The sequence below is a fragment of the Exophiala aquamarina genome, assembly GCF_000709125.1.
Source record: "Exophiala aquamarina CBS 119918 chromosome Unknown aczIA-supercont1.2, whole genome shotgun sequence".
NCBI lineage: Eukaryota > Fungi > Ascomycota > Eurotiomycetes > Chaetothyriales > Herpotrichiellaceae > Exophiala > Exophiala aquamarina.
Genome location: NW_013550586.1, coordinates 4,212,712 through 4,238,258, shown reverse-complemented (window position 1 = coordinate 4,238,258; position 25,547 = coordinate 4,212,712). Strand labels below are relative to the sequence as shown.

At 51.2% G+C, this 25,547-nt stretch overlaps 10 protein-coding genes across 10 annotated transcripts; 4 read left to right on the top strand and 6 right to left on the bottom strand.

Annotated features, from left to right (window-relative positions):
- Positions 1-3,101: 3,101 nt before the first annotated feature.
- Positions 3,102-4,316, bottom strand: A1O9_03339 (uncharacterized protein; the record flags this gene model as incomplete). Its single annotated transcript, XM_013408905.1, has 2 exons — positions 3,102-3,442; positions 3,497-4,316. The coding sequence occupies 2 exons, from the start codon at positions 4,314-4,316 to the stop codon at positions 3,102-3,104; spliced, it is 1,161 nt and encodes a 386-aa protein (XP_013264359.1).
- Positions 4,317-9,248: 4,932 nt separating this feature from the next.
- A1O9_03338 (uncharacterized protein) lies at positions 9,249-10,253 on the bottom strand (the record flags this gene model as incomplete). The annotated part of the gene is made up of 2 exons (XM_013408904.1): positions 9,249-9,340; positions 9,395-10,253. 2 exons carry the CDS (start codon positions 10,251-10,253, stop codon positions 9,249-9,251), a joined length of 951 nt encoding a protein of 316 aa, XP_013264358.1.
- A 343-nt stretch (positions 10,254-10,596) lies between these two features.
- On the top strand, positions 10,597-12,160 carry A1O9_03337 (elongation factor 1-gamma; the record flags this gene model as incomplete). The annotated part of the gene is made up of 4 exons (XM_013408903.1): positions 10,597-10,626; positions 10,708-10,894; positions 11,077-11,820; positions 11,874-12,160. 4 exons carry the CDS (start codon positions 10,597-10,599, stop codon positions 12,158-12,160), a joined length of 1,248 nt encoding a protein of 415 aa, XP_013264357.1.
- A 308-nt stretch (positions 12,161-12,468) lies between these two features.
- Positions 12,469-14,207, bottom strand: A1O9_03336 (uncharacterized protein; the record flags this gene model as incomplete). Its single annotated transcript, XM_013408902.1, has 3 exons — positions 12,469-13,517; positions 13,651-13,833; positions 14,009-14,207. 3 exons carry the CDS (start codon positions 14,205-14,207, stop codon positions 12,469-12,471), a joined length of 1,431 nt encoding a protein of 476 aa, XP_013264356.1.
- A 3,994-nt stretch (positions 14,208-18,201) lies between these two features.
- Positions 18,202-19,011, bottom strand: A1O9_03335 (uncharacterized protein; the record flags this gene model as incomplete). Its single annotated transcript, XM_013408901.1, has 2 exons — positions 18,202-18,759; positions 18,811-19,011. 2 exons carry the CDS (start codon positions 19,009-19,011, stop codon positions 18,202-18,204), a joined length of 759 nt encoding a protein of 252 aa, XP_013264355.1.
- A 753-nt stretch (positions 19,012-19,764) lies between these two features.
- On the top strand, positions 19,765-20,295 carry A1O9_03334 (histone H3-like centromeric protein A; the record flags this gene model as incomplete). Its single annotated transcript, XM_013408900.1, has 2 exons — positions 19,765-19,888; positions 19,949-20,295. 2 exons carry the CDS (start codon positions 19,765-19,767, stop codon positions 20,293-20,295), a joined length of 471 nt encoding a protein of 156 aa, XP_013264354.1.
- A 318-nt stretch (positions 20,296-20,613) lies between these two features.
- On the bottom strand, positions 20,614-21,393 carry A1O9_03333 (imidazoleglycerol-phosphate dehydratase; the record flags this gene model as incomplete). Its single annotated transcript, XM_013408899.1, has 1 exon — positions 20,614-21,393. One exon carries the CDS (start codon positions 21,391-21,393, stop codon positions 20,614-20,616), a length of 780 nt encoding a protein of 259 aa, XP_013264353.1.
- Positions 21,394-21,752: 359 nt separating this feature from the next.
- A1O9_03332 (NADH dehydrogenase (ubiquinone) 1 alpha subcomplex 6) lies at positions 21,753-22,323 on the top strand (the record flags this gene model as incomplete). The annotated part of the gene is made up of 4 exons (XM_013408898.1): positions 21,753-21,795; positions 21,874-21,935; positions 22,002-22,148; positions 22,207-22,323. Coding segments are annotated over 4 exons (369 nt in total), but the record flags the coding sequence as incomplete, so codon positions are not given.
- Positions 22,324-22,502: 179 nt separating this feature from the next.
- Positions 22,503-22,807, bottom strand: A1O9_03331 (DNA-directed RNA polymerase I and III subunit RPAC2; the record flags this gene model as incomplete). The annotated part of the gene is made up of 2 exons (XM_013408897.1): positions 22,503-22,627; positions 22,693-22,807. 2 exons carry the CDS (start codon positions 22,805-22,807, stop codon positions 22,503-22,505), a joined length of 240 nt encoding a protein of 79 aa, XP_013264351.1.
- Positions 22,808-23,850: 1,043 nt separating this feature from the next.
- On the top strand, positions 23,851-24,897 carry A1O9_03330 (uncharacterized protein; the record flags this gene model as incomplete). The annotated part of the gene is made up of 1 exon (XM_013408896.1): positions 23,851-24,897. The coding sequence occupies one exon, from the start codon at positions 23,851-23,853 to the stop codon at positions 24,895-24,897; it is 1,047 nt and encodes a 348-aa protein (XP_013264350.1).
- Positions 24,898-25,547: the final 650 nt, after the last annotated feature.

Sequence of the window (25,547 nt, the reverse complement as noted above, 5' to 3'; positions counted from 1 at the left end):
GCTCGCTCGGTCACAGGTTGCCTCTGTAAAGGCCCCTGGGCAGTTATGAGATGGCCATATCGACCTTCGCCAGCAAGAGCTTGCCCAGCAGGGGCACTTGGGGGCTTGGGTACCTTCGCCGGCTTGTTCCTCGGATTGAAACAGACAGAGCTGAGAGGCTTACGAACCATCCCTCTCAGACGACATACCTCACAGTGCCCATGAACGGTCGTCGCTCGTGTATGCCTCTTGGTTTCCAAGAAAGGTCAACGACAAGCGCATCTGGGGGTGGGTGTTTGGGGCGACGCCGGGCCTTGAAGTATGAGGTACATACCTGTGACTGTGAATGCCTGTAATTGATTCTCTCCGAACCTGAACCTGAAACTGAAGCTGAAGGAGAAGGAGAAGGAGAAGGAGAAGGAGAACAGAAAAGCGCCACCATCTGCCATGCTTCGAAAGCATTTGCGATGGAGCTATGATGAATAGTTTTCAAGGCTTTGTTCTTCTTGCTTCTCTCTGAGTAGGTAGCCAGCCACAGAGTTAATTAGTGAGGCCTATGTAGTATGGAAGGGCCCGGGCCGACTTTGTTCCAGGCGTACCCTTGTACTCGAAGTGAGGCAATCCTACAGTACTGCAAGCATATGTACAATGCCCGCTGCTAAAGGGAGCCGCTATCATGGTGCCCATTCTTTCTCCCTCCTTCCAGTTACTCGTATCTCCGCTCTCGAAAGAGCTGTGCTACAATGATCCTCTGTCCCGAATACGGCAAGCCCACTACCAAGTACGGAGTCGGTAAGCAAACAAGGTAGGAATTAGTGTCGAGTAGTTCATCTCGCCCAAGACGCAATCCTCCTTGCTGTCCAGCCTCAATCTGGTCGAGGGCTGAGGCTAAAAATGATGGGCAATGGCAATGGCGATGGTGATGACGATGACGATGACGATGACGATGACGATGACGATGATCATGCGCGTGAACTTACTACTACCCGCACTGTACAAGCTTCACATTCCACAATGACCTTGTTCCTTACCATGTACAAGGTGTGTCCGATGGAGCTACTCAATTAATGACGACTTCTTGGTTTCCCCCTTCCTGTTGCTATGTGATCACCACGGAGCGGAACGCAGGCAAGCAACCTACCTAACCGGCATCAACTCAAGGGGTAATGATCTCTCTCCACAGGGATGTTTGAACCGACCACCACTCCAAACAAACAAAAAAACCCGCGGACCGCGAGGACGATAAACCCCAGCAGCCACCCAACAGAATTCATAAGATGAAACAACCAAGACCCGTGCGTTGAACAAAGGGACGAAGGAGGCTCCAGAACCTCAAGCAAAGATTATGTACGCACAGCAGCCAACCAGCCACGCGACAGAGTCCAGGAGATGAAACAGACTCCAGGAAATGTTCAACGGCATCCCGTCCCATACGGTGACGAGGTTTTTGCGAGTCTCGAGTCTCGAGTCTCGAGTCTCGGCAAGTTGCCGAGGCCGGGGGTTCTTGCTTTGCTTTTCCTCTTTTCTGCCCGTAAAGTCCCAACAACTGTAGTGCTGTTGGGCACCAGCAGCTGCCAGCTGGTACCAAAGCAAGAATGTCTCAGACTTCAGCCGTCACTTTCTCCCGAGGAGAGATGGGAAAAGTCCAACGACAAAAACAGGGCGTCTACGAGTAAGTTCTGCCTCGCTAAACGAGAAACAGGTGAGGCGGTGATGCCCAAATTATATGATTCGTACTTGCCTTTTCTTTGGCCGATCGCTCTAGAATCTGGGGCCCTTCGGGCTCAAGGTACTGCGTACTAGGCCGGTTGGAGCCGAGTGATCAGCGGCATGGATCACTCTGGGTTGTGATGGTTCATACTATGTACTAGCTACCGAGTACTCCCTACCCGGTACAGGGAAGACAGTGAATGAAGAACACAAAGCCCTTGATGATCACTGAAGGTGGCTTTCATCTGGCCTTGACGAGAGCCCCTGCCGGCGCTGGTGGGATTGTAGCTAGAGAGGTGTGTACAGTATATCAGGGATATCCCTACGTGGGAGGTCGTTAGGTTTAAGGAGTTAGCAAGCCTGATTGGCTCACTCGGCTCGTCTGTTGGGCGTCAAGGACGTGGATCTAGGGTTGTGAAAATGGCACTTTCGAGCGACTCTGAGGTCTTGTGCCGGGATAAGAAGGCCAAAGCCATTTTTCGAATCTTTGGTAGAATGGTTGATTCAACGGAGAAGTCGGTTCCTCCAGGACCAACCCACTCAGCCGGCTTTGGAGTGCGCCGTGGCTCGGTGAGTTGGGCACAGGCAATCGTCGCAAAGGACAGCTGGATTGCTCAGGAGTTGAAAGGTTCGACCAGCCAGTCCTCTGGTCAGGCAATAGCGAAGAAGACCGCCTAAGTCCTTTGTTTTCCATGTGTATATTTGGATTGTGATGTATTCGGGATATATAGGTAGGTAGAGAGACTTGATAGTGCTCAACATCTACCGGCAATACAGAGATCTGCTGCCAATATATGGACCATCATTTATTTCCCTTGCTCTGACCATAATCCCCGTTGCTTTCCAATACTACAAAAACAAAGGAAAGGTTTTCTTCCATCTTTTGAGACCATCAAAATCATGGAATGGGGGGTATGATATGATGCTTTCCATGTGAGCTTTCATTCAATTTTTTGGTGCTCAGCCAAAGCTTCTTTCCTCAATCTCATGGCAACATGAAAAGAAAGGTTGAGTAACAAAAGCCGAAAGGTGTAGTAAACCAGAAGATCCAGCCAGCAGAAAGGAAAACTCAGTTAATGTACACATCTCTTCCCACCTTCCGTCTCTATAAACACAGTAAGTCATGGCCACAATTCAAAGATCCCTCCCAGGTATTCCCGTTTTCAGGGTGACATGCTTTTGTTGGCGAGCCAGAAGTTCCAGCTGTCTTACACAGTCATAATCGTACATCATGCAAAATGTTCAGACCGTGATAGTCATACAATTCATATATCATGCAAAAGGTATAAAATCATCAAACAATAATCCGTCGCAAAACAAAGGGAAAACACAAGGTGGACTTCATTACTCGATTCGTCAGCGTCATCAACAGAAGGGAAAGAGGTGGAGTAATGGTGTTGCTCGATTCCTGTTCAGACAGGATCAGCTTGGACTCGGGTGCTCTGTGCAGTGGTTTCGTTCCGAGGAAGGAGATCGAGGCATAAGGTGAAGATGTGTGTGATTTGTTCTTCCCAGATCCCCATCTCAAAGTCGACCAGTCCATAAGGCTCCAGGGTGTCGCAAAATGCTATCAACTCGTCTACCAGATTTGTTATGGCTTCGGTCGACAGTATGTCAGCCGGTTGTCGTCTTGTTCTCAGCGCATCTTCTGTGATCTCTTTCTGCTTCTGCCCGAGGGCTTCCCAGCACAGATTGAACTCTCGCCAGAGATCGACTCGCTCAGTATGTCGGGCGTCGTCATCGTGATGTAGTCCTGGCCCGAGTTAGTTCAAGACAAGGAGGGTTTGTGGGATAAATTCACTCTCACCAAGCGTCGTAGCAGAGTTGACCAGCCAGCGAGAAACTACCAGTATTTTCTCGCTAGCTTCCGTCACTCTGCCTGAAATGATCGAGTCGAAGGTGGAACGCAATCGTTGCTGATATTCTCGCAAGCCTTCATCCAATGCGTCTTGGGCCCCTTGACCACCACTTCCCTCAGTTTCTGGTTGTTCAATGCCAGAATATTCTGCATGAGTTGCACCATAGGGTTGAGGTAAAGAGGGACGGGTAACGGCAACCGAGGCATAGGTGCTCGTGTCGGCCTGAGAAGTCATGTAATGAGGCTGTGCCGAAGCAACTCCCACACCGCTATGATCTCCTTGGCCAATGTATTGTGGTACAGCGAGCTGACTTGCCATGACTTCAATTGCTGCGGATTGCCGTTGTTGGTAGTTCATAGGGTCGTAGAGCGACGTTGTGCCGACGGGAGGAAGCAGGGAACCCTGGGCATACTGGGCATACTGTTGCTGTTGCTGTTGTTGAGATGGAGAGGCTTGAACTGACTGCTGCTGCCTTGGGGCATCTTGCATGTATGCAGGGGCGTACTGCAATTCCACACCTTGGATTGGACTGCTGCCCTGCATCTGAGAGCTACTGTACTGCTGATCTTGATAGCCGTAGCTTGGATAGCCAGGGACATATGGTCGCGTCATTGAAGAGCGTCCAATGTCAGTTCGGGCTGGTGTGGCAGGCTGCGAATACCGATCGCTCGATGGTGGGCCCATCGGTTGTCCCGGTAGTGGTCTTGACTGCGCCTGCGATTGGTATGGCTGTCCATACTGCGAGCGCCGACGGTCATTACCGTCCATTTAAGGGAAGATGGCACTGCACGTTGACGCCAGAGTGACCACAGAGACTTCGTACACTCAGAACTGGTTGTGACTAGATATGAGGCTCTGAAAAGCGCCTGCTCCTCCCAAACCTTTAATGCCTCTCCGTTCCCACTTGTGGGGTCTTGCCTCTGCATACAATATATTCCAAGACTATGGAGGGCCCGATCTGCAGATGAGGGTGGGTTTTTGGGTATCAAAATTCGGATGTGGGAAGTTCTGGAAAAAGTTTGTGGGTGCAAAGCAATGGGGCCAACCCGCACCGAACTTTGGTGTCTTCCCGTCTAATCCCTCCAGAGCTCGAATAATCGAGAGGGTGATCTGAGAGAGAGTTTCGGGTGGTAATGGCCCAGAGGTTGGAGAGGCTTGTCTGATCGATGGAAAGCGAGCGGAGGACAAGGCTCCCACAGTAGATGTGTTGTCTCGAGTTGGAGTTTCAACGCGACAACATCGATCGTACGGACCAATGAATGCACAGGGCCTCGTTCCAGAAATACACCCAAATCGCCACGGGGAGAATACCCCAGTCAGCAGCTAAGAAAAGTACAGTATCGTGCAAAGATCGTAGAGCATGAAACGTGACGTTGAAGGATGGCGGGGGTTGTTGTCTAAGAATACCGGAGGGCGGCGTAACGACGTGAGATTAAGAGACGAATCCAAGTACCCAAACAAAGGATCGCACGAAGGAAATAAATGAGCGTTTCGGCAGGTCAGGTAGAGAGAGAAGGAGAGAAGGAAGGAAGGAAGGAAGGAGAGAAAGCAGGATGGTACCTTGGGAGTTGGAGGGACGCAAGGTATACAAGGTGCAGCTGCAGTGGCAGGCGGGAAAAACAGTACAGCACAACATAAAAGACTTGACTTGAGCCCAGCTCGGGGAACTTGAATGGGAATGGCGCATTGGATCATTCTGGCAAGACAGAAAATGGGCCGCTTGTCCTGCTAACTGTATGTTAAAGTTGAGTTTGCAAGGACTCCTCTCAAACGCGGGCGACGTGTTTTCAGCAGGTTCCTGCCAGCAAGCAAGGCGTGTCTTGCCGGAGCACAAGGGAAAAGGCTCATCTGGCGTTGGGCGAGCGCCACAAGAGGGACTGTGCTTCTGGGGCCGAAGGCACAGAAGACTCCATTCAAAGTGGCCTGGCTTACCTAGTCGTGTTGGATCTGTGGGCAAGAAGGGTCTCCAGTCGTATAGGGCTCTTTGGCAGAGGGTTCTAAGCTCTCCAAGTGGCAGCTCTGCCGCTGCCCATCACCTTCTGGTCAGGGTTCATGGGTTGGACAAGGTGATGACACCCTCCTAGACCAGTGGGGCCGCTTGAGAAGGGTCGAAAGGCTTCCATGGGAAAAGATGGGAGGGAACCTTCTGAAGGCCAAGTGGGCACATAACGAGGATGAAGGGATGATGAGATGGATCCCCCGCTGGTGGAGGCAAGCCACGGAGGTTCAGGGCCCTCGAGTCCCTTGACTGACTTGCCTTGCCTTGCCTTGCCTTTGCCCACTGTGCCAGGCAACTTGAACGAGCCCAGGGAACCCATCGTCCGACAGCCTTTGTCCACTAGCTTTGGCACCAGTTACCGGTGCGTCAGGCGAGAATTAGAGTGTGGCGTGCAAGGACCACCAGCAGGGGGCCATGTGTGCCTCCAGAGGTCAAACAGCCTAGCTTCGACCGTCCACGCCAAGGGCTCTGTTCGCGGTATCATCACCGCCCAAGCTGAGCACAAGACACGGTGGAATCTACTCGTACCTGGCTGGCATTGGCTGGCGACCTCTGCACGCGATCGAATCTGAGGCGGGTCGGAAGCAGGCCCCGGATCGCTATTTTCCCTGTTTGGAGGCTATTGGAAACAGTAGCGGTCCTTGATCCAGTATACTGTCACTGAAAGCCCTCGTAAGCCATTGCCCATGACTGGCGGGGCCACTCGCCAGTGCAGCGTCCGTCGACCTTACGCCGGAAGAGCGGTGGATGGACTTGCTTCGCCCTGGGGACTACGGAAGTACTCGTACAATCATGGACTCGTTCGTCGAAGCGAACGCTTAGCTCTGGGTTGAGTTTCTGTTCCTGCAGCGGCCGAAGATTTACAGCATGATACTGGACGTTGCCGACGTTCTACGGGAACCCGTACGGAGGACGGAGGACGGAGAATTGAGTGCTTCGCTCCAAGATCCTGGTGCCCACTCGTATGCGCAAGTGCAATTGTGGCTACTGTGGCTGGACCCTCAGCACTTTTACTAAAGAGTCTTGTAGGTTTGGAGGAGGGCTGGACAGGAGTAATCTTAGCTGTGATGCAGGACCCGGCGAAACGGCTTGTTTAGGCAGGATGGCAGGATGGCAGGATGGCAGGGTGCAAAATTGCCAGTCTGTTTGCTGCTCCGTCGCGATGATGGTAAGGTCCGCGCGTGGCTGAGCTTGAGGGCTGCGCCGTTTGGACTTCCGACATTTGTTATGATTCCTGGATAGCCCATAGAATGAGGCAAGCAGTGTCGAGATGATGCTCATGCCTTCCTCGCACTGTACGTGCCGGAGGTGGGCATGATCTCCGCCCAATTCATTGTGGCTTCACCAGCCCTTGAAAGTTGACACGCCTTGTCGTGCCGAGCCAGTCGGGTAGCGACAACCCGCATCTCGTCCCAGACCCAAAGAGATGGTCGGATCTCTGGCTCTGGCGAGTGTGGCAGTCCTTATTTTTCTTTTAACGTGTGTTCGCGTGGTGCACCAGCATTCGGAGTATCCATAGGTATGACACTACCATGGCCATGGCGTGTCCAAAGTCTCAAGCTTGACCTGTCAACAACCGACTTGATGTCTGCCGGGCCCGGCACACGATTTGGTGCATGTACTGTATGTATCTACGCAGTAGCTGTAGCTCGTAGAGCCATATTCGACACCGCGAGTGCTGTGTTGTGTGATTGTCCATGCGGGTTGAGCCATTTTGCCCCATTCTCCCCCTCCGTTCATTTCCCCTTAGACTGGCGAGGCCTGTGTAGGTGATCCATCTTTCGAGGAAAACTGCCAATGAAGACTGGGGCATAATCTCAGATGTGTCAAATCCCCGTGCGACCGCAGGTGCAGGCGAGGGGAACCAAGACCAAGGAGTCCTGCAGCTTCATTTGTTTCAGACCTGGTTTCTTGCACAAATAGGTTCTAGTCAGCAAGGTGCTTCCGCAGGGCCGGCCAAAGGCCTGGGACTGGCAGAAGCTTGTGAGCGGGTGTGAGATTGATTGATGCATTGCACACCCCGTCCCCGGTCAGGCCTTTAGTCAATTTGCTGTGTTGTTCACCTTTCGAGTCTGACTAGGCTCCAAGTGCCGAAAGCGCCTTTGACGAGGTTGTTGATTGCGTACTGGCTCTAGCGCTGGTGATCCTAGGTTTGCTGCGAGGTGCGTCTGGCTCCAGTGGCTTGACCAGGCGTGTTTCAGGTTTGCCGTTGTTTGGGCTGTGGCGCCTCATCTTTCCCTCTCCGAGGTCTGGACGAGAGTGGCTTGGCCATGGCAAGCAATGGCCAGCGCCAGGACGATACTGACCTGCTTACTCGTACGACGACTCCGTGCGGAGGATGTTAGTGCTTGTAGTGATGACCATGGCCACGGTCACAGTCACGGCCACGGTCATAGCCACCCTCCTAGCTACTCGTACTCGCAGATAGACAGGAGAGAGGCAGATGAGGCGGGTGCCGTGTTGTCTCGCACACTCCGAGTGCTCACCGCGATCCAAGAGTAAGAGGTCGCTGGTCATAGCGATCGTGCTCATGCTTCCGCATCAACGATGATACTCTTTCAGTATGGAACGGTGCGAGCTATTAGCTATTCCCCGCTCATGAGCTATATTTATTGTCTTTTCTGACAAGATGCTCGTATTCCTCCTGCGCCCCGTCGATTGTGAGGCTACAACCACCCGTCGCTCGGGAGAATGCCTAATCCAGAAACTCTGACCATTCTCGCATGGTCCATCGCTTGACAAAAGATTTCTACTCCGTACTCACGCCGAGGACATTTTGTGAAGCCGCTTGCCACTAGACAAGGATTTCCCAGGGCTGGCTGTTTTCATGCAAATCTTGCGCGCAGTCGACCCGCATTCCGTTACGACCGCCAAATCATCAGAGGACTCGACACGGGACTCAATCCGGCGTACGCAGCATTGTGTACACCTGCATATGCTCAATCTCTCTAGCGGAATTGCTCACGAACCTATGAGCCTAGTCTTACTTGAACACGTACGGGTACTGTACAGTACACACTGGAACCGGCAATGAGCATCAGGATTCAGGACGGAGGTCTCGTATGCCTATGAATACAGCTATGCACACGACCTTCTACATTGGTCAAGGTCTCCTGCCGGGCATCTCAGGATTTGTTGATGTGTCATTCAGATTTCCCCGTCCTCTGTCCGCTGTCCTCCTTGTGGACCGAGATCGGCCTCGGTCGAGATCCAAAGACCTGATGTTTGGTACGTGAGATTGTGCGACACGATATGCCTGAGAGTCAATAGACGGCGGCATGTGCACGTCTCACGTGAGCCAAGGTCATCCAACCGGCGTATGTGTACTCTCCACCGTGGTTGAACTGTGCAACAACCGGCACAGGCTTGTTTGGCGCCTTGGGGAAGTTTGGCATGAGAAATCATGCTTCTGCGGCTCGTTCTGCGCGAGCTACCATGAATAGCTCACGCCCATGCTCACACTCGGTGCTTGAGCCCATATTCATGCTTCTTGACAGGGCGAATGCTCGCCAACTCAAACAAGCTTGAGGCTGAGCGAGAATCTCATCTTAAATCAGGGTCACAGGCGTTGGAACTTGAACGTTGGTCAAGGGAAAATACAAGAAGCAAATTGGACTAGCAACAAGATTGCGACCTGGTACAAAGTATGATATACACATGGTTTGGAAAAGTAGGTACCACTCGCAGAAGTTGATTTCTCCTCATCGCTTTACCCAGGTAGGCTTCTTGCGAGCCTTGAGGCGACCAGGCTTCTTTCGTTCGACACGTCTTGCATCCGATGTGACACAACCAGCTGGATTCCGAATTAGTGATTGATTGCACACGCTGTCAGAGACATCTCGCTTACCTCGTCGCAGCGCTGGTTTAAGGGCAGGTTCGTGTACCAGCAATGCCTTGGCTACTGCTAACGTGATGGACTCTGCTTGCCCGGTGTTGCCTCCTCCCTCAACCAAGGCAAACACATTGTACTTGTCGACTCGATCAGTGATGGTCAGAGCCCACAGGGCACTTTCTCGATCATGGATTCGAGGAAATGCCTGAACAATGCTCCTGCCATTAATCAGAATCTCGCCGGTGCCCTCAACCAGCCAGACTCTTGCAGATGCTTCTTTTCTCCGGCCTACACCTAGAGAGCGGCCGTGTTGGTCTATCTTACCAGGCTTTGCTTGAGAAACTCTGTCAATATTGGGTCGCTCGAAGCTTTCCATAGCCAGTCTGACTTCTTCAGGACAGAAAGAAGGGTGTATCTTGTTCAATTGATTCAAAAGCTGTAGGATTTTGGAGTAGCTAGAAGCAGAGACTCTTTCGCCATTTGAAGAGCGATATTGACCCAGTGTCTTCCAATATGCCCTAGGGGTTTGATCTGAGGCGAGAGTGGGAACGTGAGAGTATTTCTCAACCAAGGACTGCAGTAGAAGAATATTATCGTTCAGATGCGGAGACCCAGTGAAATAAGACCGGGACGAGGGTATGATGCGAGCAGGGACTTGCTTGGGAAGGTCAGGCTTCTCAAAGTCGATCTCTGGGGCGGCGCGGATCTCAGACTCAGCTTGAGCCTCTGCTCGGGAGCGTGTTGTCGTGGAGAATGGCTGAGGGTGCCGCCATTGGGGGAGGGGACGGAGTGGTTGGGATTGAAGCCGGCAGTTGCGACATGTCCACGAGAGGGCAGAGGCGGATGGGAGTTGTTGGATTGAGGATCGTGCCATTTCAGTCAAGGAAAAGGATAAAAGGGCAGCCGGAGGTGCCCAGACAGTGCTCAGAGAGAAGGCATGCCTTGGGTGGTCGCGGTTGTGACGACGAGGATGGATTGACGACTTTTGAAGCTCAAGAAACGCGGGTGCAAATCAGAAGTTGCAATTGGCAGTCGCAGTTGCAGTCCCAGTCGCAGGTGCCCATCTTTGATTTTTGCCAAGCCTTCGCCGTCTTGCCTCCGCCTACAGCCTCAAAAATATTTGCAACCACTGGCGGTGGTCATCCCATCCCACCTTTCCACTGCACAACATTCCCTTCAACCCCAAAGCTTGCTTCGATTTGATAACGCAAGGCAAGATGTCGTTCGGAAAGCTCTACGGCTTCAAGGTGTGTCTCTAACCCCCTCAATCGGGCTGACATTTCCTCTTCGAGCCATATCAAAAACTGACTCACCCCCTCAACGACCAGGACAATGCCCGCTCTACCGCTCTTCTAGCGGTCGCAAAGGAGAACGGCCTCGATATTGAGCTTGTCGAAACTCGTCCCCCCAATGTCAGCACCGACTACCTCAAGCTGAACCCACTGGGTCGCGTTCCCACCTTCGTTGGCTCAAATGGCTTCACCCTCACCGAGTCGATCGCCATTGCAATCTACTGTATGTCCTGACTCCCTCCAGTCTTCTTACTCTCCGTCAATGATGAGCTATATTATTCTGTACAGTTATCCCTGTCTGAACATTCTTGTTGACCATTTTCAACTCTGAGCAATTCCTTATCCTTCTGCTTCGCATCTGGGACTTGTCCCTCAATTTTGCACCAACCAACTAACACTCCACAGTCACTTCCCAGAACGAGAAAACCACTCTCCTCGGCAAGACGAAGCAAGACTATGCCTCTATTGTCCGATGGCTGTCCTTCTCCAACGCTGAGCTCCTTCCACAACTTGGTGGTTGGTTCCGCCCTCTCATTGGCCGGGATCCTTACAACAAGAAGTCCGTGGATGATGCAAAGAACGCTGCCCTTGCTGTTCTCAAGGTCTTTGAGCAACACTTCCTTGTCCACACTTTCCTCGTTGGCGAGCGTATTACACTGGCGGATCTCTACACTGCCTCTCAGATCGCTCGAGGCTTCCAATATGTCCTTGACAAGGCCTGGCGTGACGAGAATCCCAACACCACCCGTTGGTATGAGACCATTGTCAACCAGCCAATCTGGAAGGCCATTATCGAGGAGCCAATCTTTGTTGCTGAGGCTGTCAAGTATACTCCTCCAAAGAAAGACGCCAAGCCTGTTAAGGCTCCTACTCCAGCTGCACCAAAGGCTGACAAGAAACCTGCCAAGGAGGAGGAGGAGGAGGATGAGCCCAAGCCAGAGGTAAAGGCCAAGCATCCCCTGGAGTCCCTCTCCAAGCCATCCCTCATCCTCGACGACTGGAAGCGAAAATACTCCAATGAGGACACCCGAACCGTTGCTTTGCCATGGTTCTGGGAGCAATACAAGCCAGAGGACTACTCTCTGTGGAAGATTGACTACAAGTACAACGATGAGTTGACTATGATATTCATGACTTCCAATCTCATTGGTAAGCCCTTATTTGTTGCTGTCGATCGTACATCGTACTAATTGCCCCTCTAGGTGGTTTCTTCAACCGTCTTGAGGCCTCGCGGAAGTACCTCTTTGGTGCTGCTTCAGTCTATGGAGTCGCCAATGATTCAGTCATTCAAGGCGCATTCTTGGTCCGTGGCGACGAGGCTCTTCCTGCCTTTGATGTTGCCCCAGACTGGGAAAGTTACGAGTTCACCAAGCTCGACCCCAGCAAGCCTGAGGATAGGGCCTTTGTCGAGGATCAATGGTCTTGGGACAAGCCCATCGACGTCAACGGCAAGACCTACGAGTGGGCTGATGGCAAAGTTTTCAAATAGAGGTCCAAAAAAACACCAGAAATACAGCTCCTCGTTAAGGTGACCTAAGATGCAACAACACGAATGGACGACATGTGATGTGAATAAACTATGATGGATGCGGCCATGTGAGGTGATGAGTCAATAGCCTTGTTCACTCACTCATTTCAGCCACAGAGGCGACACTTTCAGATACCCCGTCCCCAGTAGCATCTTACCATACACTCGGACAGGTAACAAGTTCATAGAACATACGAAACAAAATCTATGGTCCTCTGCTAGACTTGTCTCTCCTTGTATAGGACGTAGATGTAATTCTACTTGAGCCCTCAGCGCTGTGCAGCGGCTGCCTTCCAAGGCCGCAAATAAGACAAAGTTGCACACGCGGCACTCGCAAGCATACACGATCCAGCAAAGAGAATAACAGCTTTATACCTACCTGCCCCATACTTGAACGGCTCAACCGAATTCAGCAAAAGACCAGAGCTAATCGGCCCAGCAAGCACATTCCCCATGCCCTTTCCAAAGTTAAAAAGCCCGAACGCCGCAAATGCGGCCGTCCCGTCGCTGGCGACGTTGGTGCCCATACGCGCCCACATGGCGGTATACCCGGCGGCGAAGAAGCCATAGACGACGGTAAAGATACACAGCATGGCGAATTTCTGCGCCAGGCCCCAGAGAGCCAGCACCGCGACGGCGGACACGGACGTTGAGGTCAGCGTCAGGATGTTGACGCTGAAGCGCCGGTCGGAGAGATACCCGAAGCTGAGCTGGCCTAGCACCTGCGCGACGCTCATGATGGAGAGTAGCAACGCGCCCTTTGTTGCGGTCAGGCCCATCGCCGTCGCGTAGGATGGCAGGTACAAGGCTGGGAAGAAGTATCCTAGCCCCTGCATCAGGTTTGAGACTGAGTAGATCCAGAAGAGCGGGACGCGCAGGAAGCCCCAGTCTGTGGTCGGGGTTGGTGGCAGTGCAGAGTTGTCGCCATTTCCACCAGCATTATCGACAGGCGAAGGAGCAGCGGTGGCGGCGTTGGGATTCCCGTCCAATCGGCGCGTCCTTGCCCTCAACAACGGAATCAGCGGACCCGTGCAGACAGCCAAACCCACCGCAACCGCCCTCAACGTAGGGGCGAGCCCGTATCTCTTGAGCAGCGCCTCGAGCGTCAGCGGCATGAATACGCCTGAGAGCCCTGACGCACTGCACAGCAGACCATATGCCATGCCGCGCCGTGCGACCCAAAACTCGTTCACCATCCTGATGATCGGGTAGTAGAAGACGGTGAACCCGACCCCGTACATGACGCCCTGCGTGAAGATGACAGCGCCGAGCGTGCGTGCGAAGGAGCTTGCTAGGATGCCGAGGATGCAGATGCTCCCTTGAGAAGAGGCGGGAGGCTTGCTGTTAGCCAGGGCTTCCCCGTGGGATGAGCAGGAACGCGAGTAAACCGCACAGTGCGGACTATGACGTGGTTCGCCAGAAGGGGAAAAAAGAAGAAAAAGTGAACTCACATCCGACCCAGATCATGTACACGCGGTACCGGCCAGTGCGTTTGAGGAAAGGGATGATGATCGGGGCGCCCATGTACGAGATCCCCGAGGCGACAGTCCCGATGATCGAGACATACCGTTGGTTCGCATACTCCGGTAACTGGGAATAATAATTCTGAAAGACCCCGAATGATAATGGAAAGCCTAAAGGTTGAGAGAGCGGGCGAGGGTTAAATAGGTATATTGTGCTTCAACACGAGGGACTTTTTGTCCACGCAAGGCTCCGGCGGAAAAGGAGTGGGGGATGTGGCTGCACATTTTTGTAGGATGGTGGTGAAGAATATAGCATATGTATTGGATGTAGAAAGCTGGCACTTACCCCAGAGCAGCGATTCGAAAATGAACGCGGAGAGGAGCATCCCCCATGCTGCTCTGCCTCTGTCAATTGGCTCGAGTTCCTGGACGTCTGTGTTCTCTTCGGGGCTTTCGAGCGAGGTCAGATGGAGCCCTGGCTCGTTTGTCCGTGATGATAGAGCCCGCAGTGGTGTGCCGCCAACGACATTATTTGGCTCGGCCATGACTTCTTACTTTGCTTGTTGCGCAGGGTTTTCCCCCTCCTGGCGGCACACAATTTTGAAATGCAAAGTTCTCACAAGTCTCGGGCAGGGAGAAGAAGAAGAAGAAGAAGAAGAAGAAGAAGAAGAAGAAGGCGAAAGGCACTTTCCACAATGATTATCGGAGATATCTTGAGACGCTCTATCGGCAACTTATCGGCATTTGTTTACATCCCGCAAACAAGTTCTGACCTACATATGTAGTCACTGAACCGAGGCCCACGGATGTGCGCTTTCTCTTTCCGGGCCCCTAATCAGATAGCCTTGCATCATCGTTCACCACTGTATCCCATTCATCCCAATGGCCTTCTTGGCAGTATGGTGTAGATGAGAGTGCACTATGTCATTCTAGGTCTTTGAACAGAAAAGCCGGCTGGTCCAATCGCAGTGCTCCAGAGCAAGATGGAGAGTTTGCAAGCTCGCAAGAAATAGTCCAGTCGACGGTTCAAAAGGTTTGTACCTTACAATGGGCACGAGAATGCTGCATGCTCCGGGGCCGGGGCTGGGTATGAGATGGGCGAACACCACCAGCGTGGCGGGGGAGAACGCCCATGGAGAGAAGATTCCGAGAAGATTCTACTATGGCGCCAGTTTGATGACATGCAAGATGATCGAAGTGGTGTACAGGCTGTCAGCATATATTGACAAGGCATTGCAGAATCTAGGTAATATCGAATGGTGAGCAAAAGACATTCGAGAATCATATATTGATGTAATTGAATTTTCTTTTCTTTTTCATTTTGAAAACTGCACTCGCTATGGAAAGTATGACTAAGTGAACTCCTCTTGGCTTCCTAACTCATAAAAGTATGAGAAAGTACTAACACTCTGTACCACGAGAAGGTGGGAGTTCATCACAGAGCGTCAGAATCGGGTGTGCAATGATTCTGACCCTTCCATTGTCCATTGGAAGGCGGAGTTTAGAGGACAGAAGGAGGAGGAAGTAGGAGGAAGAGGAGGAAGGGGGAAGGGGAAGACAACAAGGGTAAACGACAACATGGGTAAAGGACTACAAGGTTAAATAACTATAGTCTATAAGGGTGGGAAACGACAGGAGGGGTAAACGTACCTAGATAAGACCAGGAGGAGGAGGCAGTGGTGGACGGCGACGAGGGGGATGGACTGGGGAAAAGGGTGGTTATCTCTACGGTCGTATATCGATCTTCATGTCTACTCTTCACTCCGTGATAATGTATAGAGTATTCTTACTACTTATCTATGAGGTATGTATACTTGGAAGCACTTACAACCGTTGAATGAAACAATCTATCATTGCCTAGGCTCAACAAATGTTTCATTCAAGGGCTGTAAATGTTTCCAAGTATAGATGGGTAGTAATAATACTCTACACACTATCAGGGAGTGGGACAGTAAACTTGAAGACTAAAGTAAGTACACAGAGAGAGGGGGGGAGACGGCTCTATGGCCTTATTCTAATTGTTCAAGTCTCACTAGTACACACTATCAGGGTGCGGAATAGTGAGGCTTGAATGATCTGAACGAGAACACAGAGAAGGAGGGGGGACGGCGGACGGCGGCGTGGGAGGGGAGGAGGGGGAGAGAAGTGAAAAGGAATATATGAGAGAAAGAGAATAGAAGAAATGTAAAGGATGGAAGTTGTCTCTGGGCGTAATGGGGGATTATACAGATTTGAAGACACCACCAGATCAACCTCCCTCAGAGGTTTGATCGAGATCAGAGGATCGAACCAAGATCAGAGGGTTGAGACGAGATTAGAGGACTGAATCAAATTCACGCAGGAATGAAGAGCAGAGAGTGAAGGGTTAATTGTGACAAGGTTAGTTGAGGAGGTCAACTAAGGAAAACGATTGCCTGGTTTTCTGTCGGAAAGTATCTTGGGTATCCACAGGAATAGAGCCAGCTCGAAGGAGCAGAATGTGGGGAAACGGTTGTGCGAAGGTTATAATTGAGCATATCGAATTGGTTGTTTGAACTCGGAAGGTACCTTGGTCTCCACAAGACAGAGGTTAAGTCCCAGCAAACCTTTTGGGACCAGAGCGTCAAATCGAGGGTCTTGAAACCCGCTCCCACTACCAACAGCTTGCAAAAGATGGTGGCTGGAGGTGTCCTTGACCAGTATTGACATCAACATCTCACAAAGCGATGTGAATTCCTGAACATCTGTGTTAAGAGTGCTGGCATATGACCATTGCCAATTCGAAATGGAGAGCACATGTTTGGAAAAGGTGATCTGCTTGTGGAGCAAGGCCATTATCTGCATACCACACTTTTCGGGTTGGCAAAATGACAACGACACAGCCCCACAAGCGGAGTCTGTGCAGGCAATTGTTTTGAATATCTGGTACTCAATGGAAAGCTGACGCGCATCTGCTATTGGCCGTGCCCAACGAGAAGAAATTCTCAAAATGGGACTTGTTCATGCTGATCGGCTGGCCGTGCAAACGAGGAATGACCTATGGCTAGGTGGCAGACTCTCCCGGTACTGTGGGTAAATGACAATGTAATATTCTAGATCGTACACGTAAAAAACACCTGAAGCCCGCCAACTTGGTATTATGATCTGAAATCACTTCATGATGGCAAGTGGAGACTTCTGATATTCTCATAGATCTCTGCATGGCGACTGTGGACTTCCTATGAGTCAGATCTCAACCTTACAGCTGTGGATCAATCTCAGATCTCTGCCTAAGAAGTGTGGGCCTCGTATATCTCATATCACAAGCTGGCAACTGTAGACTTCGTATAAGCTCGTATTGACTTCATGTAATTTCTGCTGATCGGCCTATGTGGAGAGTGTATCGCCTGGAGAGTATAGACTTTGTATTCTTCGATCGCTGGCGCAGGTGGAGAGTTTATCGCTGTCTAGCGAGTAAGGACTTCGACCGATTTCATATTGTTTAGAGCGTAACGCTTGGAGAGCGTAGACCTTGTAGAATCTCGGCTGATTGCGTCATGTAGAGAGTGTATCATCCTCGAGGAAAGACTACATTTGATATCTCAGCTGCTTGGTGGATCGTCGCCTGGCGAGTGCGGACTTGTAGGGTGGCGAGTAAAGAGGTACAGAGAGGGTGAAATCAGCTAGCGATCATTTAAATATTCCCGATCTGAGAATGCATGGCCTACGAATCCGTGTTTAGAAATCCTGATCCCAATGTTGAGATGATCCTGGGTCCAACGGTGAGAACAGTTCACGAGAGCAAGACTCGATTCTGGCTTCTGAGAAATCACATGATCGTTCTGCAGTAAGGATTGCGGGATGTGAGTGGCTCCCAGTATCGGCATGTCAAGGAACGCTGAGGTGGGATACACCCATAATGGCTTCATACAGGGGAGGGCGTATACTGTGATTCGATAATGAATTTTGTATTGGAGAAAGTAAATCGTGCCCATTGACCTTCTCGAATTGTAAGAAGTTGTTTGAGATAGGGATTTTCTTTATTTTTGGCGTGGCTGGATAGGTATTGAACGCCTCTCGATGTGACGTGAAGAAGTGGTCTATAGATTTCCATCTCTTCAGGATCCAGAGGACTCTCCCATAAGACATTTCTTGTAAAAATGCATTGCATCGATCTGCATTGATAGACACTGACGGCTGGGCAACTGCTAGCAGTGCTAAGTTTGGATCATATACACCTTGCTAAGGTGAACAGCAAGACCAATCGGTGCTATTTGAACCAAGGCGTTGTTCTTGTCTAGATCGGAACGGCACCACATTCAATCTCCTAGATATCGATCCGAATTCATCGGGAACCTCATTTTGAGAGTTGACATCAAGATCTGTGGTCCGAATGGAAACTCTCTGGTTATGCCACATTCGCGTTCATCTCCTCTGACCATAGGGATATTGCGGTCTCGGATTAATCGTTCACTTTGCTTCCTTCTTTCCTTCTCTGGCGATCTATAGTATTCAAACACCAAGAACGAAGCGGAGGTAACAGGTATATCCTGGCAGGAAGTGGAAGTCTAGCTTTCGCATTCATCGTACTTCAGCAGGCCTAGCGGCGGCAGCGGCGGCGACATCACCATCAATGTTCTGCTGAGCAGTCTCTGCTCTTCGACGTTCAAATATTCTGACCCAAAATTCGGGAGGATCCATAGGTCTTTGTCCTTCATGCATTCCAGGCCAAACATCGGCAAAGAAGTAATAGATGTGTCCCACTATGACGCCCATAATTTCTTCTTTAGGAATGTTACCATGCATGAACATGTTGAAAGCCATGAGAACCCATGGGAGGTAAGGCGCAGTGAAAACAAGGACACCGAGGAAACTCAGCCGAGTATCGGGATTTCTCCTTGACCAGATATAAACCAAAGTACTTGATAATGCTGAACCAAGAAACGGGATAGATGTGGTGAGAGAGCTGATGGCTAAGAGCGACGTGCAGGCGTAGACTAACAACCATGAGAAGACTGCGGGTGATGGCCCTGATCCTTGCTCGAGAAGCCTGGAGTATCGCTGTAGGAAGAAGACATGGAATGCAAGATCCATTGAGGGCGGGCCGAAGTAGATGAAGGTGGTTAACAACCGCCAATACTGGACATTGTTAGTGGTCTTTTAGTTGAATGAGGAGAGATCATATCATACCTGAGATTTGTTGTAGACAGCTCTAAAGGAGTAAAACAATTGAAAGGGTGTAATGACCTTGCACTGAAGGAGGATGGATGTGATTACGGTTGCAGTAGTCCAGTAGCGGGTGCAAGGTGGCATCTCGAAGAACCACTGTTCCAGAGGGAACTGACCCAGCTGATTTAAAGCATCGTCGCCGCCCCCAAGGAGAGCAGCCATGGTCCAGGGTATCACTTGGAAGAAGGGCAGGACGAGGCGGGAAAAGTCGAGGAAGAACTCGGGGGCCCGGATGAGGACGTATATCGGCGAAAGAACAGACTGGGTCAGAACAGGTGAACGGAGGCCAGAATAATCATTGTGAATCTCATCTGGTGGTGGAATAGGTGAAAGTATGGGAAAAGACCAGTTCATCTATGGAGTACAAAGAAAGGTCTGTAATGGTAGGTGGCCTCTATTGAGGTTGGAGGAGACGAGGAGGCAAACAATGAGGGGAGTGGTGAAGAGACAGCTACTGCCGGTGGATGATGGATAAGCAGGGAATTAGCGCCACTAAATGTCGTTGCGGCGGCGGTGAATAGGATCAAGTAATAGCAGCAACATGCCACTGCCTCCATGACTGGCTAGCAATCGCCTGCAAGCACGGCTAGCGCTATTAGGGGTCGCTTAATGAATTAATTGAAGACGCGCGACCGCGATTAACGCGAACCACCAAAGAACAATCTCACATACCAACAACCGACAACGTGTATTACACCCCTCTTGCAGCAGCTCAACTTCACAATCCTTGACAACTCCCATAATAAATACGAGACTTCCCCCAACACCTGCGAGCGCCGCACCCTCACCCGCCCCACCTGCGAGTACCTTTGACTTACCCGGGAATTCGTGAGCTGGCTCTGTTTTATTCGGTCTCATCCGCCCTTGCCGAATGGTTGCAAGACAGTAGGGACTTTGTCGCGAAGGAATTCCAAGATGGCGCAAACCAAAAGCATTCGTCGGCGGTCTGGACCGACAACACCTAAACGAGGGCAAGGGTCTCGCACAGATCCATCTCCAAGATCTAGAGTCGGGGGGAAGCGCCTCTCGCTCCCACAACGTACGTCTAGTTCTACAACTCACTCTCTCGGCCCTTCATGAGTTTTGCTAACTCTGACAGCGGGCGACCCGATCCCGCGGCGCAAACCGCATCGCTTCAAACCTGGCACCAAGGCACTACGAGAGATCAGACGGTACCAGCAATCCACCGATCTGTTAATGCTGAAGCTGCCCTTTTCGCGACTCGTCCGCGAAATCGCCCAGTATATTCTCCCCTTCCAAGTCGGCCAGGAACTCAGGTGGCAGAGCCAGGCGATCCAGGCTTTACAAGAGGCCAGTGAGGCTTTTCTTGTCCATTTGTTCGAGGACACAAACCTGTGCGCGATACATGCAAAGAGAGTTACCATTATGCAAAAAGATCTCCAGCTAGCCAGAAGATTAAGAGGCGCTTGGGGCGGCTTAGGCTGATTTTAATGTGTGAAATGTCATTACTGGGTATTTGGAGTTACTGGCGTGCATGTTGTTGTGTGAAATATTGGCTATGGTCACGACGAGGTCGGAATATTCGTTTCTGCGTTCTATCGTATTTGAGCAGAAGTTGCCGCAGAAGACCGACAGCATAGCAACCGTTGCTAGTATTAGAAGAAGTCAAATACTTGTCGCAACATATGTGGCTCAAGCATCAAGTCTTCAGCTGTCAGCTAGAAAGATGCGTCCTCCTAAACTCTGCTTGCTGGGGAAAGCTGACCCTTGGCCCTGCATTAACGCGATTAATGGATTTTTCGGCTAGCTATTGACATTAGAGCCTAGGACGCCTTTGGTGCTGGTGACATCTCCACTCCCAACACTACCTTCAGCCCTCCTCTCGCAAGCCTGTCTGATCGCAACAGCGAGCGCTTTAAATGCGCTCTCTGCCCTATGGTGATTATTGTGCCCATAAACCGTCTTCACGTGCAGTGTCACGCTCGCTGCTTGGGCAAAGCTTTCCAGTCCGTGAGTGATCATCTCTGTGCTTAAGTCACCAACCTTCTCTCTGGTGAAGCCAAAGTCTATGACACTGTATGGACGATTGGATAAATCAATCACAGCCCAGGACAAAGCTTCATCGAGGGGAGCATCACCCCTGCCGAAGCGTACGATTCCAACCCGCTTCCCCAATGCGGCGTTAAAGGCAGTTCCAAGAGCGAGAAAGACATCTTCCGCAGTATGATGGTCATCGATGATGAGATCTCCGACTGCTCGGATAGCTAGAGACCATCCAGCATGCTTTGAGACAGCATGCAGCATGTGATCAAGGAATCCAACGCCTGTTGAAATGGCGATTTGTTGAGAAGCTGTTATTTGGGTGGCATGATGTGATCTGGGGAGAGGAAATAGAACGTCTGGATGCGATTGCTTCTGTGATTCAGGAATCGGGTCAGGAAAGTGTTGAGAGTTCTCGAATGGGAGCAAAGAGCCTCCATCGAGTGAAAGAGAGACCTGGACCTTGGTTTCATTGGTGATGCGGGATAGCGTATGCGTTCTCCGGGAGCCTGAAATGGGGTCGGTTCTCTCAAGTGAACCCATGGCTGCGATAGAAGAGATGGGAAATCTGCTTGGTCTTGATATTCAAGAAAAGGGATACCGACCGTCGTAAGATGGGCAGAATATCAATATCTTCTTCCGTGAGAAGTAGTTTGTTGTAAACGGCAGAATTCGAGCTGAGGAGACAGGGCGGTGTCCCTGGTGTCATTAGGAAGAAGATGCTAAGTTTTTAGTCAGGGCGGTGTCCTGAGTAGCATTGGGAAGATGCAGGTTGGCCGAGGAGGAAGCTCCACTCATCGAACCTCAACCTCATGGCCTTTGGTCGGGTTTGGCTGCGATTTCCTCTCGTTCTGGCATAGCATCACTATTCCAAGCTCTGGCATGAGCTGCAGCTTCTCAAGATGACGATCAATCCCACATATCTCGCGCAGATGACGCGGTCGTGTACGTCCAATCCTTTGTCCTCCCCGAGCGAGCGAGCGAGCAAGCCACGGAATTGACATGGCTAACTGGGCATTACAGCAATCAATTGGGCAGATGCACGCCGAAGAGTTCTCAAGTCTTACAGAGAGTGGTTAAGAGCGGTATGGACATCGTTGGACTGCATTTGATTGAAGGAGAAAGTTTCACTGAGACACGCCGATATCTAGACCCCCGAAATCCAAACCATGTACTCCCTGAACATGCCAGTTTCCAAAATCCGAACGAAAGTCAGACAAGAATTCGAGAAGCATAGATATGTAAACCACCTGCAGGCAGTTGATGTGCTTCTCGCCCACAACCATGCCGAATTCCAAGTGAGGGCACCCCAATCGATCACGCGCAGACATCGTCACTAACGGAGGCGACCGACAGGAAACGTTGAACTTCTGGAAGCAAAGCACACACGTGATGAAATACTTCAGAGCGGAGGAAGATGAAAATGCAAGATTACCCAAGAATTTCGTGTCGGGTTTCTTAGAGGTACGAGTTTGGAACACCAATGGTGGTATCATTTGCTAATCAGTCTCTAGGGACGGAATTGACACGAACTTTCGCCTTGAAACCCAAGAATATGTACATAGCCTGAACAAAGACTCCAAGACGCCATCACAATGCACGCTGGCAAAATCACCTCCCGAGGAATAAATCGGATGGAATTCCTTTCATTTTCATGACTTCCCATCATCAAATTCGTTACAAGCCTCAGTGAATTTTTCGGAGATGACATCGCATGCTTCAATCATATCGCTCAAGCCTTTCCGGAGAGCATCGGTCGCAGTGGTATTTGTATCTTCTGTCGATTGGTCAGGACTCCCAAAACCCAAACCCTTTGGATACGCTGGACTGTTTGTTACTCACCCCAGGTCTGAATCCGAATGTTCATCTTGGTCTCGGAAGGATGTGGAATCGTGTAGCCACAGAATTCGACATCAGGGCTGATTAAAGCATCCACGTCAATATAGGAGCACACCATGCATGGGAGCGTGGGAGGGCATACTTCTTGTTGACAAAATACCGCAATGCGTTCCCAAGCGTATGATCTTCCTTCTCAATCTGGAACGACGCAGCATGTGAAGATGCACCAGGGAGCTATTTACACAATTCGCGAGTCAGTTAGTCAATCAATCAATAAACCGTTGTAAACCAGATCCGTTTGTTATGGATTCCAGTCCATCCACAACTCTCGCCAATCCAGTCCACAAGACCGGACGAGTAAGTCCAGAATATTAGATGCCTAGGCATTTTCACATCCAAACATTCAAAAATGGAAGGGAGGGAGACAGGATGGGGAGGGAGCTCACTATCACCAGTTTCTTCGCCCCGCCGAGTAAAATCTCCTCGCCGTGATCGTAGTCTAGCTCCTCCACCGAGGTGTCGTGCATACTGTCGTCACTCATGGTTTCAAGCCACTGGCTAAACAATCAATATTTCAAGCGGTTTGTCCCTAGAGTAACGGGACCCGTCGACAGCCCGGATGGTTTGTCGCAACGAATTATCTATATGTGGTCAATTTCTTGTCTTCCTCTTTTGCACCACTTGTTCGAGAAAGTTTGACAAAGATTCGATATGAAAGTTGCTCGGCACTAGTCCTGTTTTAGATGTGGCGTTGCCTTATGTGGGCTGAGTACTCTACCGTACTCGATCAGCCAACTCCAAGTTCGACCTGATGAACCAACTAGTACGACTATATATACCTATCTGTGATGTGCTGCCGTGGATTCACGTAGGACAGCTCCTGCCGTGTTTTACAAATGATAATCGAGACAGAGATATCACTCTCTAATGATTGAATCTCTGAGGAATGTATTCCGAAAACGATTTAACGTCATTTACCATCCTTTGATCCGATGATTAGGTTATGACGTGACGTGCCCCGAATATCATCACTGACTTTTTATAACCAACCACACATCGCAGCCCATCAACACCTATGTTTCTTGCACAGGAAACAACAACGTCAGCATCATCATCCACCAAGACACAGGATACCAGATCTATATACTGAACTAAAACATCATGGCTCAAATGAAAGCACTGGTAACAATTGAGGGCAAGACAGCGGGCGTACAGGATGTGGCGCGCCCCCAGCCCTCGGCGGGCGAGATCCTGGTGAAAGTGCATTACGTGGCACAGAACCCTACGGACTGGAAGGCCGTTTCCGCGGTGCCCGCTGGACGCATCATCGGCTGTGACTTCGCAGGGACGGTCGAAGACAGCAACGGGTCAGCATGGCGGCCAGGCCAGCGCGTCGCGGGCTTCGTGCAGGGCACGACGGTGTCGCCGACGCGGGGCGCATTCGCCGAGTACGTCGTGCTTGAGAGCAGCTTGGTCTACGAGATTCCGGAGGGGACGTCGTTCCAGGAAGCGGCGGTGATGCCGCTGGCGTTCGCCACGGCCGTGCAGGCCCTGTTCCAGCGGCTGGCGCTCCCGGAGCCGGCGGAGCCCACGAAGGGTCCCGTCCCGCTGCTCGTCAATGGCGGCGCGTCCAGCGTGGGCCAGTACGCAATCCAGCTGGGCAAGCTGGCGGGCCTGCACGTGGTCGCGACCGGGTCGAAGAAGAACCACGAGCTGCTGAAGTCCCTCGGCGCAGATGCTGTCGTGGATTACACCGACGCAGACTGGCCCGGGCAGGTGCGAGGCCTTACGCACAACGGCCTGCGGCATGCCTTCGACTGCATTGCGGAGAAAGGCACGGTGCAAGCCGTCGCGAAGGCCCTGAGCCCAGGGGAGGGAGGACATGTGGTGACGCTTCTCCCCGTCGGGCACCTGCGCGACTCTGGAGAGTTCGACAACTCAAAGGTCCGGCTGGAGAGCACGATCGTCTACACCGTCTTCGAGCGCCCGCTCAAGTACAAGGCGTTCGACAACTGTGGGCCGGCGACGCCGCAGGACAAGGCTGTCTGGGAGAAGTACCTGGGCCTGTTGCCGGAGCTGCTCTCTTCCGCGAAAATCAAGCCCAACCCTGTCAGTGAAAAGGGTGGCATCGGCAATATCTTGACCGGATTCAAGGAGCAGCAGGACGGCAGAGTCAGCGCGGAGAAGTTTGTCTATCAGATCGTCTAGCTGCCGTGTACTGTGGTGGTGTTGGCCATGATTCTACATAGTCCAGGGAGCCCATCTGGTGAGACGGGCACATGAAGGGAGAGAATCCTTCGAGCTAAGCTAAGCAGGTACGCTAGAACATGGGTACATACTACTTGGGGCCATTAAAAGCGGAAAAATACCTAGTACATAGGGCGGTGCGCAAGTGATTTCAGCTCGATGGCATGCATTTAAGGTTTCAAATTTAGACTTTCGCTTTTATCGCTTCCCTCGGTCGACTCGTTCTCTTCGACATCTTCGAACATAGCTAATTCTGTCAGTACTCGACTTAAGTAAGCACTTGGGACAGCATCTTTGTTTGTTGAAAATGGGAGGGGCGAGAGGTCTAGGGTTGTGGGAATAGTGCCATAGTCAATGTAGTGGCAGTCTGCAGCTCAGACAGGGAATATACAGGTCGGACATCCAATCACCATCATCATTACATACTATGGGTTCTTACGGAAGTCTTAGCCCGCGTAACCCGGAAAACGAAGTCGAAGAGAAACGCTCAGCATAACTCCTGGTAAAGCGAAGGGGCTCTCCATGCGCATGCAAGCATCTAATTAGTAGCTGGCAAGCCAACGAATGGCTTTATCTTAGGTTGAGAGGGAGCCCTCACATCTGTCCATGTG